This window comes from Stegostoma tigrinum, chromosome 10 (genome assembly GCF_030684315.1).
Source record: "Stegostoma tigrinum isolate sSteTig4 chromosome 10, sSteTig4.hap1, whole genome shotgun sequence".
Lineage (NCBI taxonomy): Eukaryota > Metazoa > Chordata > Chondrichthyes > Orectolobiformes > Stegostomatidae > Stegostoma > Stegostoma tigrinum.
This window is the reverse complement of record NC_081363.1, coordinates 72,570,023-72,584,016: the sequence shown is the minus strand read 5'-3', so window position 1 is coordinate 72,584,016 and position 13,994 is coordinate 72,570,023. Positions and strand designations below refer to the sequence as shown.

Below are 13,994 nucleotides of genomic sequence, written 5' to 3'. Positions count from 1 at the left end.
CCCTTAGAGTCCGTGGTGCCCCGTCAGTTGTGAATCTGATGTGTGGCCAGCTTTACAGACGGCATTCATCACCCAGATGTGCACCAACTGTATGAACCTCTCTCAGGGGTCACAGAGCTGTGCCCTGAGGAGGGTACAGATTACCACGACCTCCTACGCAGAGGGTGCCTTTCGGGCTGGCTCTCAGTCATTGCCACTTGGCTTCACTTCTGGCTCTCTCGATCTAGTGCTCAACCCATGGTCTTTTCTTCTCCTTTGTGCCCTCTCTGATGGCCTCCTGGTGTTCTGCCCTCCTCCAGGAGGTCAGTGCTTCTCACCTCCAACAGCCTTGCTCCCAGACGTTCCTTCCCACTGCTGAGAAGTAGTCCAGACAGCCTTGCCCACTGATCTGGCACCCAAGTGATGCCTGGAGGGGAGACACACCCTTACTGAACTAGAGATGTTATTAATTCAATTCTCTTCTGATGCCCACAGGCTGCCCCAACATAAGAGGTAGGCCCTTTCCAAACCTCTGATGACCATGCTGCTTACCTTTTGGAGAATTTTCTGGCCTCCACGAGCCTGGCTTTGGTGGAAAGCTGCTCACACCTGGGTGCTCCCAGGAAGAGGCGGCCTCTTACCAAGCCTTTGATGATATTAACTGGAGCACAGGACGGTTTCCGAGGCCCTCACAAAGACGACCGGACGTGGAGGTGTCCACGTCCATTCAGACCTGAAATGGCACTAAGTACCTGCCCTGGGTCGCAGTGCGTCCAGTTGGCCTCTTTCAACAAAATGTTTCAGGAGATGGATGGTTCCGGATGGCATATTCTCTCTTACACATTAAAGCTTCATTCTTACTGATAGATCACAAGGTTAGACCTCACAACAGCTCGAGGACATTTGTCTGAGCTGACACTCGGAGGAGCATTACACTATCGATGTGCTATTGTCTCTTATACAAGACACAACATCAAGGCCCTTTTCGGTGACTACAAAATATTTTCTGCCAATAACAAATGAGGCACTGGATTTCGGGTGGGGTTGGAGGGTCCGTCAGCGTTCCTCAATTTCCCATCTCTCACAGGACAAAAATAACTTATCACTCACATCATTGTTGGGCATGGAATCTCACGGATTGTGACAAAGGCACCACTTTATTGTCAGCGAAGCACACTGGAATATCGAGTGGGTTACTAAAAGGTGCTACATAAATGAAATTTGATTCTTCCTTCAACAAAAGACTACTGACACCTTAAGAAACTGGTTGAAACCTGATCTCAGGAGATTGTGGTCTTTTGTTAGTAGGTAAGGGGTTTCCAAAACTAGGGCAGGTAAACAGAGCTCAGGCACAGATCATCTGCAGCTGAAACGAACGACAGCACAGGCTGGATTACTGAATGGTCTTGTCTTGCTCACACAACTCACTCCAGACACCGGGGTCCATAATCTAAGCTAGCACATCAAGTACAATACTGAGGGAGTGCGATTCCGTCGAATGGAACTTAAACCAAGACGCGGTTAGCCTCTGCAGATTGATGTAAAAGTTGCCTTGGTCTTTTTGAAGAGCAGCCGGGGAATTACTGTCAGGGCCCTGGACCGTATTTGACCTTACACATGTAAAAATACACAGATATCACTGTCACATAGACAGCTTGCTGCAGCAATCTGGCTGCTGCATTTCCCTACGTTACAACTCTAACTACTGTAAAGCATTTTTCCCTGAGGTCATGACAGAGACATCGTAAATGGATGACTGAGAGAGAAATAAGGGTTTCGCCTACCCAGTGCACCATCCCTTTAGATGGCTGTGCATCATTTCTTTCTACACCTCAAGAAAGCTCCAATTCTGAAGTAACCCAGTGTGTTAATAAAATCAGCCCTTGGCACTTATACCTGAGACAGATTGGAAGACAGAATCAAAATGGGATCCCCACAGAAGTTGAGGGAAAAAGTGGATCAGTAGGTCTATACATAATTAGACCTCAGACTGGGGGGGGGACCCCACAGATTCAGAGTTGACAACACTCGTCACTTGAACAGCTCATCACTCCTGCATTACTACCATGCAGTGAGATGCTAGCAGTCCCCTGCAAATCACTGTCAGTGGTTTGTGATCATCACAGTTCCACAGCCTCAGCAGTTGGCATTTTAGCACAGATACGCCGAAATGTTACAAGGTGCAACAGAAGTATAGACTCTAATGAATCAGTTTTCAGTGACTCCTCATATGCTGTTGCAATGTGAGGAATGAAGCAACCAGTGAAAGGTATGCCAGTGGGAAATACTCAGAGATCCCAAGTGAGCCAGTTCCAAACAAGTGGACCGATGTGTCCAGGTTGTTCAAGAGCTAAGAGAAGGCTGAACGCTTCTCACCTGACATGTGCCCAGTCAATGAGGGAGTCGACAGATTCCCAACAGCACGTAAAATAGCCCAGTCTACAGCAACTGCAAACAATGCCTGGGTCAACTCCCAGTCTACTTTGGCAAGTAAGTATGATAACATTATTGAGGAGCAAACAGGAGGCAAGGTAGTATTTATGCAGACTTCACTCTTCGGGCCGCACACTTTACATGGTCAAAATGGTCGCAAAATCAGAAATTTCTGGGAAAGCTCAGCAGGTCTGGCAGCATCTGTGCAGACAAAAGCAGCGTTAATGTTGTGCGTCAAGTGACCCTTCTTCAGAACTACTCTGGGGTTTTGGAGGAGGAGCGGATGGTAATCCGTGTGGAAAGACAGAGTCCAATCAGCCTGTGCCACTAGAATTATCAAAAAGAGAGGTGTTCGAATGGGGCAGGCTCTATTACTTTCTACTTGTTGTCCTCTCTCATGGTCTAAGTGCTGCTGCAAGTCAGGTGAGTGTTGGACAGTGTAACTCAAGTGAGCCAGAAGCAAAATTAAACAAGTGCCAGCCTAAAACCTGTTTCACTCTTCCTTCTGAACCTACTATTAGCTAAATTGAAGTATAACTGTACTGGAGGGAAAAGAAAATATTTTCTCTTTAGAGCCAGTGATGGGATTATGGCAAACACTTGACTGGTTGAGACGACAGGAGTTTGATTCAGGGCAGTAGTCACTTGTAACATGGTTTCTCTCTACTTTGTTCAGTATAAAGCTTTGACTTGACTATAGGATTCACTGTTCTACTCTTTGAGGTCCTACCTTCAGCTCCGATGGAGACAAGTTTAACCCCCTTGCTGGCGATGAAATCCAGGGCTTTGTTGACATTCGATATTTTGTGTACACGCATCTTCCCTCTTTCTGGTTTGGGCAAGCGTTCACCTGTTCATGGAAAATTAAAAATGATCAAGTTCCTCTCCCTCCACCTTACTCTCCCCAGAGACATGCGCGAGATAGCACGATTCAAATCACAAACATCTCCACAACACAAATGTTGAACTGCAGATTCTATTTGGCGGCATGAAGCCAGTTTACATGGGGCTAGGATGCCTGTTCTTCCTCTCTCATCCTGCCTCTCTGTTTCACCCCATCTCCATGTTCAATTCCATCCCTGGCCTCGTTCCTTCATGGCTTTGCAATCGCCTCAGATTCCACAACCCCCATGAGATCTGTGCAGTTCTCCAATTCTGGCCACTTGACCATGAACAGATTTTAGTTGACCCTCATTGGCAGCTGAGATCTCAAATTCTCTGCATAACCCTCAGTCTTTTCTTCCCAGCTCTCCTCCAAGATGCTCTTTAAACCTATCCTTTCAGCTGAGCTTTTAGTCATCTTGCTTTACATGTCTCATTGCCCAATTTTGCTTCAAAATATTCGGCCTTGTAACATTTCAATGTTGAAAGGCCCGAGTAATACAAGCTAACCTTAAATATCAAATAGAACAGCAGACTTTATCATAGCTCTCTTCGTCTAACCTATGACGATGCCACTGGCCACCATTATATGATCACTCACAACTCATTAACCACCACTCAGCTCTCAAAATAACTTTTTTTTCCTCTCCTGACATCTCTTGCATGGCAACTGATGCCCTATCAAAGGAAGTTCAACACAGTTGGAGCAACACAAGTGAAAAAAACATTGCAACTCTCCAAAGCCCACATGCAGCTGCTCCCATTTTAAACAACATCTCATAATACAGTGCAACAATGGCTCGAAAGGGAGTCTAGCTACAACTGAACTGCAGTGAGAATAACTAGAAGCTCTGAAATTCAGAACAAACATAGTCCGGATAGTACAGGGGACTAAAAACCAGAGTATAGATATTGAATTTGTCAGTTTCCACAGGAGAACATTTTTTTGACCAGGAGTTAGCAACACATGATCCTTTGATTGAATGCTTTTATAAACTCATATAGTAAACTTTTAGAAGTACTCAGAGACCCAAAGGACTGTAAATATAATGCAATTCTTCCAATGTCAGTACCTGCTCCTGTCAGCATCTGGAATTGTTTGGTGTATCCAGTTTTACTGATCTTTATGTAGATAGCATGCGTGTGTGCACTGACACTAAACTGTAAACAAAATGCAAACCTACCAGAGATAACCTCAAGGAGAAGCATGAGTTTGAGTCCATCTCTGAAGTCCTCTTCAATGTTCTCAATCTGTGTTCCTGCCTTGCGGAGATGAGAGTTACACCAGGCTGTGAAAGTCTGGAAATGCAAACGCAGTCTCAGAGTTAAGAGGAAATATTACATTCAGAAAGAAAGAGCCTTGTACACAAGTGATTCTACACTGAAGAATCACAGGTGAGAACTGCACACTACATACTATTGAACTACTGCTTTTCAAAAAACAGAATGCTCAAATTCTTCAGAAAATACTCTTTAATCAGTTGTTTGAGGATTCATAATTTCTCCTTCATTTCTAAACTTACTTTTCTAAGGACATTATCTAAAATAGTCAAGCTATACTAGAATCAAGAAGAATTTGCTTTTACCGATGCCCTTAGGTCAATGATAAATAACCGATATTGCCTGTTAATTTTCATTCTTAGAGCAGAGTTTCCACTTTAAATTTATATCAGTAAAATAAATAGTATCGGAAGTTCAGAGTTTTATAAGCACAAGATATGACCAAATTGTCAGGAACAGAATTCCTTGGCTCTACCATTACTGCCTTTAAGGGTGGTAGTTGGCAGAAACCCTCATAACACTGTAGGGGTATTTAGACGTACATTTGCAATACTAAGGTATACAAGGCCATGGGCTGAGGGCTGGAAAATGGGATTTGAATAGATAGGTTGTTTCTGACCAGCACAGACACGACAGCCCGAGGAGTGTCTTCCTGCGCTGTAAATCTCAATTCCTCTATTATAATCACTGGGAGTAAAGGCTTAGGTTCTCTGGCAGCAACACAGTGTCTCTTTGGCTTCAAACTGAAGGAAGCTCTTCCCATCCCAGTGTGGCTCAGCCAACTGGACAGCACTGTTTGATCACAGGATCATAGTGACAAGAGAGTTAAGAGTTGAATGTTGTTGGTCTATATGTGAAAACTGACTCCACTGCACACACGGGCTCAGGGACAAACACTGAGGGGGATTGCTCGGAGTAGCCAACATCTACATGTCAATTTTAGACAGGCCACTGATCAACACCCCAGCAATCTGAAGGGTCACGTCCAACACATCAACTTCGAGATCAATGTGATAATGCCCTGTTGACTGAGCAAGTGACATTCCTTCTTTTTTAACATGGGATCTGGAAATTTCGAACCAACTTGGCCATTTTCACTCGACTACGGCAAAAAGAAATTGCACAGGTCTACAATATACAAGAAGCACCGCGAACCTCAACAATCAGTATTTATGTTAATTGGATAAATAAACTGCACTTCCTTTTTTTTCCTTAGAATTGCAACTTCTTAAAAAAAAAGACTGAGCTTTTGGATGTACTCCAGTATTCCTTTGTGGAAACAAATGCCCTATGACCTTGGTCTTATTTCAAAACAGAAATCATTTCAGTGCAACTTCATAAGTGACTGCTGATTCTTGACTTGCTAATGAGCCGCCTGGGCGTAAGATTCTTTCTTGTTCATGTATATACACTCTCTTTCAATACTTCTCAATGTAGCACTCTTCTTCAGGCTCACAATACACAAGAAATGTAATCATGAAGAGAGCACAACAGCCAATGTTTAACCATATATAGAGAAGGAGTCTCCTTTGTACCAAAATATTGTGCTTTGTCATTTCCTTATCATGACTCCCTTGCTTTGCAATATAAAAGGAGTATCCATCCGGTAATACAAAGCCAGGAGCGATAATAAAGCTGCTCCTTCAATACAAGTTGGCTCACTTTCAAGAAAACTAATCAGCTTGTATTTTTCGACATAAAGAGGCTGCATTATCAAAGTCGCTCAGCCGTCGAAATCTTTCGCACACACCACTTTCTGTTATCTGTTTAAAAACTTTGCTGGTCACCAACTTCCTCTTCACAATTCGAAGGCTAGAAAAGGCACAAGAACCAGTTAATTACTCTCAATGATAGGCTCGATATCTTTAACTTCTTAGGAACTCAGTTGTGAGCGGGCATCAATATTTGCTTTACAAAAGTTTCTTGGAAACTTCCAGGAAATAAACGCCAGCACGAAACAGATTTCTACTGTTTTATCTCCACTTGTCAGATTCTCCTCCACCAGGACATGACTGCAGGCCTGCTGCCATTTGGTACCTCTTCAAAAAAGGTAACATCACAACTGACCCTGCATGTTTTCAGATATAAAGATTTCTGGCCTGTTTTCCCATCCAAACCTGGGAGCACACAATCCAAATCGATTATAATTTCTTTACGATGGTTCAGTCAGCTGGGTGATGCACATTTTCACATATCTAGGTTATTTGTCATAACCCACTGTTAACAGGAAGTCTGGTTAGATTGCCGATGTGAAATACCTCATAACCTCAAGAATGGGAAAACACCAAACTGCAACATAACTGAGCTGTGACAAAAGGAACTATGCAAAGGTCAGGTTTCAGAACTGAAGCACTTCCTACTAAAAATGCAACTGGTATGAATTTAGGGATCTGATTAATATTAAAACACAAATCACATTTTGTTTAAAGAAACACACACAAAAACACCAGAATTTCAGACTTAGAGCAAATATTTGAAACTCTGAAAATTATAACATTGGGTGCCACTGAACTGGACAGTGGAAAAAGCCCATAACAGCTGAAAAGTTATCATTGAACATTGAGAGAGTTGTGTTGGAATATGACAGAGAAACAATGGGAGCAAACCAGATCCAAGTGTTCAGATAATAATGTATTTTTGACAAATCACAGCACAGACAATGACAGGGAACTAAAAGCAAAACTGGACAAGGTAGTTTGGAGGGGGCATGAAGAATATTTTTTGGAACGTAGATTTGGAGTGGAGCAAAAGGTAGGACATCATTCAATATCAATTTTACTGGCAAAAGCTGCTATTGGGCTCAAAGTGTGGAAGTGGGAGGGTTATGGCTATCAGATGGTAAAGGAAATAAATAAATTCACAGAACTGGCCTCGATCTGATTGAGATTGTGGAAGTAAAGATGCCACAAGAGATGGCAGAGTGATGGGTGGCTGCAGATATGGGCAGCAGAGGTTTATAGAGGGAGGCACTTAATAATTGTAGTTGGCAGCAAGGGAGCAGGCGGGAAACTACAGTCTAAAATCAGCTACATTTGTACTGAAAGACATAGCAAGTTCTCTGGGCTGAATGTCCTACACTTGCTCCTAATTCTTAATCAGATGAAGACTGAAATTACTCATGGTGAAAAGTAGCTCAGTGCATTGGATGAAGGAAAAAAAAGAAAGAAATCGGAGAGAGTAAACTTTGGTTTATTGCTGGATGGAGGACAGGAATGAATGACAAGTTTTAAGGATAGGCGGTACATTGGAGGTATTCTAGGGAGTCTTCATTGCTGGTGGGAACATGACCCTTAAGTAGTCAGGCCTACTTACTGACGCTCAATGGCACCAGTACAAATCCATATCAAACTTGTATGCCTCATCGGATTTTGATAAATGAAGCAGGTTTGCCGTCAAAATGGAAATTTGGACTCAGACACACATTTCCATTAGCTCTACAGCACAAAGCAATTTGAGCAGCTGACCTTTGGCTTGAGCTTAAATCAGAAACCTCTGTCACCGGCCTACTCAGAACACAACAAGGCCACTCCAGGAAAGACACTGCAAACATGATTCTGTGACTAATAACATGTGCAACTAAAACAAGCTAAAAGTACGTCAAAGGAATAAAAAGCTTTTTCTTCCCCCTGCACACTGAGTTTTTGATGTAGGCCAACGGTTACGATGCTCTGCAGGGCTCGAGTGTCAGTCTTGGTAGCATGCAACTTACAAGGCTGTGCTTTTAAGTTCCATTCCAAGGTGTGAGAAAAGAAATCAAGCCCAACGTTGCAATGCAGCAGAAGGAGCAGTGCACTGTGGGAATACTGTCCATGTAACGTAATATGCAACCTGCTCATTTGCCCTCTGACAGATAAAGGTGAAAAAGGTCCCATTACACTATTATGAAGAGCAATTTGGGGCTTATTCCCAGTGCCCTCGTCAATACTTATCCCTCAATCCAACATAGCAAACAAAACATCTGCTCATTATCACATTGCTGTTTGAGAGAGAGAGGTTGCTGTGTGCCAATGGCATGCCATGGTTCTTACAGTTTATCAGAGTCTAAAATGTCAGAAGCACTCTGCTGATGGTAAAGCACTTTGGGAGGTTTGGTGGATGGATGGTGCTTTAGAAATGCAAATCGATCGCTTCTAAAAAAGCTGCTGACATTGCTGTGTAAACACACAATACCTAGACAGCCAACTGCAGGTCCACTTTGCTCTGCCAACAGCTGAGATGTACTGTGCCCTGAGAAACTTGACCACGTGAGACGTGTGTAGCCATATTACCAAAGAAATTTGTCTTCAATGAAGAAATTGATTTGTCTTACAATGGGTTTATTTCTAATCACATCATTGCTCATGAATTTAATCTGGGCTAGCAAGACTCAGGTTGAACTTAGTGATTCTATGACTAATATTTCTTCAAGAATTCTTAGAATCCTCACAATCCTCTGGCCCAACAAGTCCACACCAAACCTCAGTGCATCTCACTCAGATCCTTCCCCCTCTAATCCACCTAACCTAAAATCCCTCCACGCTACGGGCAATTTAGCAAGGCTAATCCACCTAGCTTGCACGTTTTTGGACTGTGGGAGGAAGTCGGAGTGCCTGGAGGAAACCCTAGCAGACACGGGCAGAATGTGCAAACTCCACACAGACGGTCGCCCATGGTTGGAATCGAACCCGGGTCCCTGGCACTGTAAGGCACCACTGATTACTGAAATTAATAGAGATATCTTGAAAAATGTGTTCAAACAGAAAGTGGTGGTGCTGGAGTCCTTAAAATGCATAAAAGGTAGATAAATCCCCAGGACCTGATCAGACATACCCCAGAGCTTTCTGGGAAGCTAGGGAAGAGATTTCTGGCCCCTCGCTGAGATATTTGTATCAATTAGGTACGGGTGAGGTGCTGGAAGACTGGAGGGTGGCTAATGTGGTGCCACGATTTAAATGAAGGTGGTAAGGAAAAGCCAGGTGAGCCTGATGTCAGTGGTGGGTACGTTGTTGGATTCTGAGGGACAGGACTTACATGTATTTGAAAAGGCAAGGACTGATTAGGGACAGTCAACATTGCTGTGCACTTGGGAAACAGTGTCTCACTAACTTGACTGAGTTCTTTTGAAGAGATGACAAAGATGATTGATGAAGGCAGAGCAGTGGTTGTTTTCTGTGTGGACTTCAGCATAAGGTTTGAAAACATTCCACATGGTAGACTGGTTAGTAAGATTAGATCATGGGATCCAGGGGAACCTAGCCAATTGGGTACAAAACTGGCTTGAAGGTAAGACAGGGCCTGTGACCAGCGCTGGGCCCTCTGCTTTTTGTCATTTATATAAACAATTTGGATGTGAACATAGGCGGTAGAGTTGGTAAGTTTGCAAATGACACCGAAATAGGTGGTGTAGTCGTTATCTGGGAGTACAATGGGACCTTGATCAGATGGGGCAATGGGCCGAGGAGTGGTAGATGGAGTTTAATTGAGATAAATGAAGTGTTACATTTTGCTAAGGCAAATCAGGATAGAATGTATACACTTAATGGTAGGGCCCTGGGGGCATTGCCAAACAAAGACCTAGGAGTGCAGGTGCATAGTTCCTGAAGGTGAAAGTAGATTTGCAAGTTAATAGGATAGTGAAGGCAGCATTTGGTATGCTTGTCTTTATTGGTCAGAGCATTGAGCATAAGAATTGGGAATTCATGTTACAGCTACACAGGACATTGGTTCGGCCACTTCTAGATTAGTAGGAACTGCAGATGCTGGAGAATCTGAGATAACAAGGTGTAGAGCTGGATAAACACAGCAAGCCAAGCAGCAGAGTAGCTGAAAAGCTTCAGAAAGGGTCTAGGCCCAAAACATCAGCTTTCCTGCTCCTCGGATGCTGCTTTGTCTGCTGTGTTCATCCAGCTCTACAACTTGTTATCCCACTTTTAGATTACTGTGTTCAATTTTGTTGGTTCTTCTATAGGAAGAATGATAATGCAGAAAAGGTTTAGAAGGATGTTTTTGAGATTGGAAGGCGAGAGTCGATATGGAAAGGCTGAATAGGCCGGGACTGGTTTTCCCCTGGAGCGACAGAGGCTGGGCGGGGGGGGTGACCTTGCAGAGGTTCATAAAATCTTGACGAGCATTAATAGAGTGAAAAGCCAAGGTCTTCCTCCCAGGACAGGGGAGTCCAAAACCAGAAGTTTAAAGGTGAGAAGGGAAAGATTTAAAAAGGGGCCCAAGGGGCAACTTTTTCAAGAGAGGGTGGCACATGTATGGAAGGAGCTTCCAGAGGAAATGATGGAAAGCATTTAAGGCGATTAAAGCATTAAAAAAGGCATCTGGATGGGTACTTGAATAGGAGGGGTTTAGAATGACATAGGCTAAATGCTGGCAAATGGGATGCCTGGTCAACACGTACAAGTTTGACTGAAAGGGTTGCTTCTGTGCTGCATGACTTTATGACTTGAAAACAAGACTGACATTAGTTAGTTCCATGCAGAAGTGACACATCCCTTTCCAGTATGTCAGGACCAGTTCTGTGTGGCTGTCAGTCACTGAACCCTCAGAGTCCACTGCCAAAGGTGGCACTGGCTTCACACCAGCACTGCAGTTAGCAAGTCCTTCTTCAAATATCCACAGTGCACAGTCAAACAAGGATCGGCAAGTAATGATAAACTCTACCCTACAATGTAACGGCAGCCTGAAACCAGTCTAGTTCCATCAGAAACTGAAACTCGAGTGCGGGGGGGGGGGTAGTTTTACGTTACTTGATATCAGAGTTTGTTCTAACTGAACAACCAACGCTCACAACAGAATGCCAGCCCGCCAAACCTCGGAAGCCAAAAGATAATGAATCCTCAAATATATTTCCCTTTGTTTAACCCAAACCAACGTCTTCAATGGTCAAGAAATAAGTTGAAGTACAATGTCAGTGAGGAGGACAACCACACTTACAGGGAGAGTTTGGAAAAATATGGAACACGGTAATTAGGAGGTAAACTAATGGAGGCTTTCAACATAAGAGGGTGGCATTGTGTTATTATCACTTGACTACTAATCCAAAGGCTCAGGAAACTGCCCTGGGTTCAAATCCCACTTTTGCAAATTGAATACAATTTGTCAAATCTGGAACTGAAAAGCTAGTCCCAGTCATTGTGACTGCGAAACTATCCATTGTTTAAAAACCCATCTCATTTGCTTTTGTTCCTCTTGGAAAAAAAAGAGGATCTGTCATCCTTACCTGGTCTGGTCCACATGTGACCCCTGACAGAACGAGGCAATCTAGCCCACTGTGTTCACGTTTGTCAGCAACGATCTGATTACAATTGCCCCATTTTCTAGACTTTGGGTCATAGTCCTGGCCGCTGGGGTAACACCAGTGAACATCTAAATACTGCTTAAGTGTTACGATTTAGTCAAAAATGATAGTCTTTTCCAGACTTCCACCATCCTGAGTGAGTGAAAGTAATGTCAACACTCCTCCTACTTCTTGTAGAGCTCTATTCCCTCCGTTATTCTTGGAAAAACTGCCTACCTACCCAACCTAACACCAAGGCTAAAGGCTGGAATATCTCTGAATGCTACATGTTGTAACATTCAGTTAACATGCAGTAAACTGTGTTTTAAAGAAGTCTAAACCGGAAGACAATTCTCAACATTGCCTTATTGTTGCTAAGTCTGTCTTGATTCCAAACCCCTGGATGGGACCATCAAACTATGCCACAAAAGATGGTGGCAACATTGGGATCCACTGCTTAGAAAGTTGTGAAAGCAATGAAGTTCCAAAAACAGACCTGGTTTTGCTGGGAGAAGAGCTGAAGAAAAGATTTTTACAAACCAGAAAAAAAAAGAAAAATTGGCACTAGAACAACTAGCGACCAGAAAGGCTGAATGGAAAGGTGTTGAAAGAAAAACCATCTCTGATCAGAAAATTCCTGTGGAAAAGCCATTTTTAAAAATTCCAAGCCCAAACAAAAGTTTTTTTTTAAAACAACATTATTAGAGGATAAAATGTTTATTTTTTTTTTAAAAAAAGCAGTGAGAGCAGAAGAAGCTCACTGGTAGCCAAGATGAGGAGTCCAGATTGGGCACCTGTGAAGAGGGACCAATCACCAAAATGCAAAGCATGTTCGGTCCTTAAGAGGGGGAACAGAAAATAAATTCCATACCAGGCAGGGAAATGGAGCTGGGAGACCTCGAATTCTGAACTATGTACTCAAAGACAAAGTTAACTACAAATGAGTTAAGAAAACTAGTCAGAAACCGGTTTAAAAGTAAATTGATTTTTAAAATATCACAAATACAGATTATGGAATTCAAAGTTTCAGCGCTCTAATAATAAAACTACTTAAATCTTTATTACTATGATGGGTCAAATACAAAATGCAAGGTTTATTCAAGGACTGAGTTTTAATTTAAAGATAAAGAAACTGGAGATGAAAAAAGGGGGTAAATTTGATCATGATGATAAATTCAGTGCAAAAAATACTCCAAACTCCATGAAAACCCAGCCTGACTGTCGAAAAAAAAATCAAATCACATTGATGAACACTAAGTTTTTTTTTTAAAAAATCAACAGATACTTTCTAAATCCTTCAGACATCTTAGAAAAAGGTTTACTACCGTTCATCTCTACAAAAATGCTATATTGACAAAAGAAGAGTGAACTTTACATTGAAAGCATCATGCAGAAGAGCAGAAACATCAACAGCTTTCAGTTTTTATCTGCGGAAAACATTCAAAAACAATTTTAATCTATCAACTGCGAACACAAGGCTAGAAGTGTCTAGTATAAAGAGATCAAAATTCTCACAAAGATAATCTAGGTCAGGAAAATAATCATCTGCTTGGTCTGCCTATCAACAATCAGCTAATGCTACAAAGCTTGCCTGGAGAAATCTGATTCAAACAGCTTCAGGCCATTTTTTTTAAACCTCCTTTTCCTTATACACAGCTTCAAAATTAAATGTAGAACAGGCTAGCGCACTTCTCTATGAAGTGGAATGAAAATCAAATTCTACATTACAGGACCTAATAATTTTTGTTCGATATCTCATTACAAAGGTAAAGGCAAAGTCACCACGGCCCCAAGGACCCATAGGGCTGCTCTCTCATGACGGAGAGAGAGATGACCGGTGGTGGTGGTTTAACCTGAAAAAGTCACCATGTCTCACGTGAGGGGAGAAGTTGAGAAGGACATTGCTTCACGGTGACCTCAACCAGTGTGGGAGCGGAGTCCACAGAGTTGACATCATTCTGCATCTAACAGATCTAACCAAGAAAAATAAAAAACGATACTGCTAGGTGCTAACTTCCAGACGACTCCAGTGAATGAATCTATCTGAACATATAACTATGGAAACTTCCAAGTGCATCAGTGAATACCGCAATGGAACAGGTTTCTCAGTATGGGGAACAACTGGCTCTGGATGAGCTACACAACTCTTTTCCCG

General features: G+C 42.6%; 1 protein-coding gene across 6 annotated transcripts in view; it reads right to left on the bottom strand.

Moving 5' to 3' along the window:
• The window catches only part of actn1 (actinin, alpha 1), a 204,170-nt gene that overhangs the window by 116,066 nt on the left and 74,110 nt on the right, over positions 1–13,994 (bottom strand). For all 6 annotated transcript variants that reach the window (XM_048537798.2, XM_048537802.2, XM_048537797.2 and 3 more), the window contains exons 2-3: positions 4,479–4,593; positions 3,143–3,262 (exon numbers count right to left, since the gene is read on the bottom strand). In XM_048537798.2, the coding sequence (XP_048393755.1) occupies positions 3,143–3,262; positions 4,479–4,593 (235 nt within the window). The remainder of the gene's footprint in view (positions 1–3,142; positions 3,263–4,478; positions 4,594–13,994) is intronic.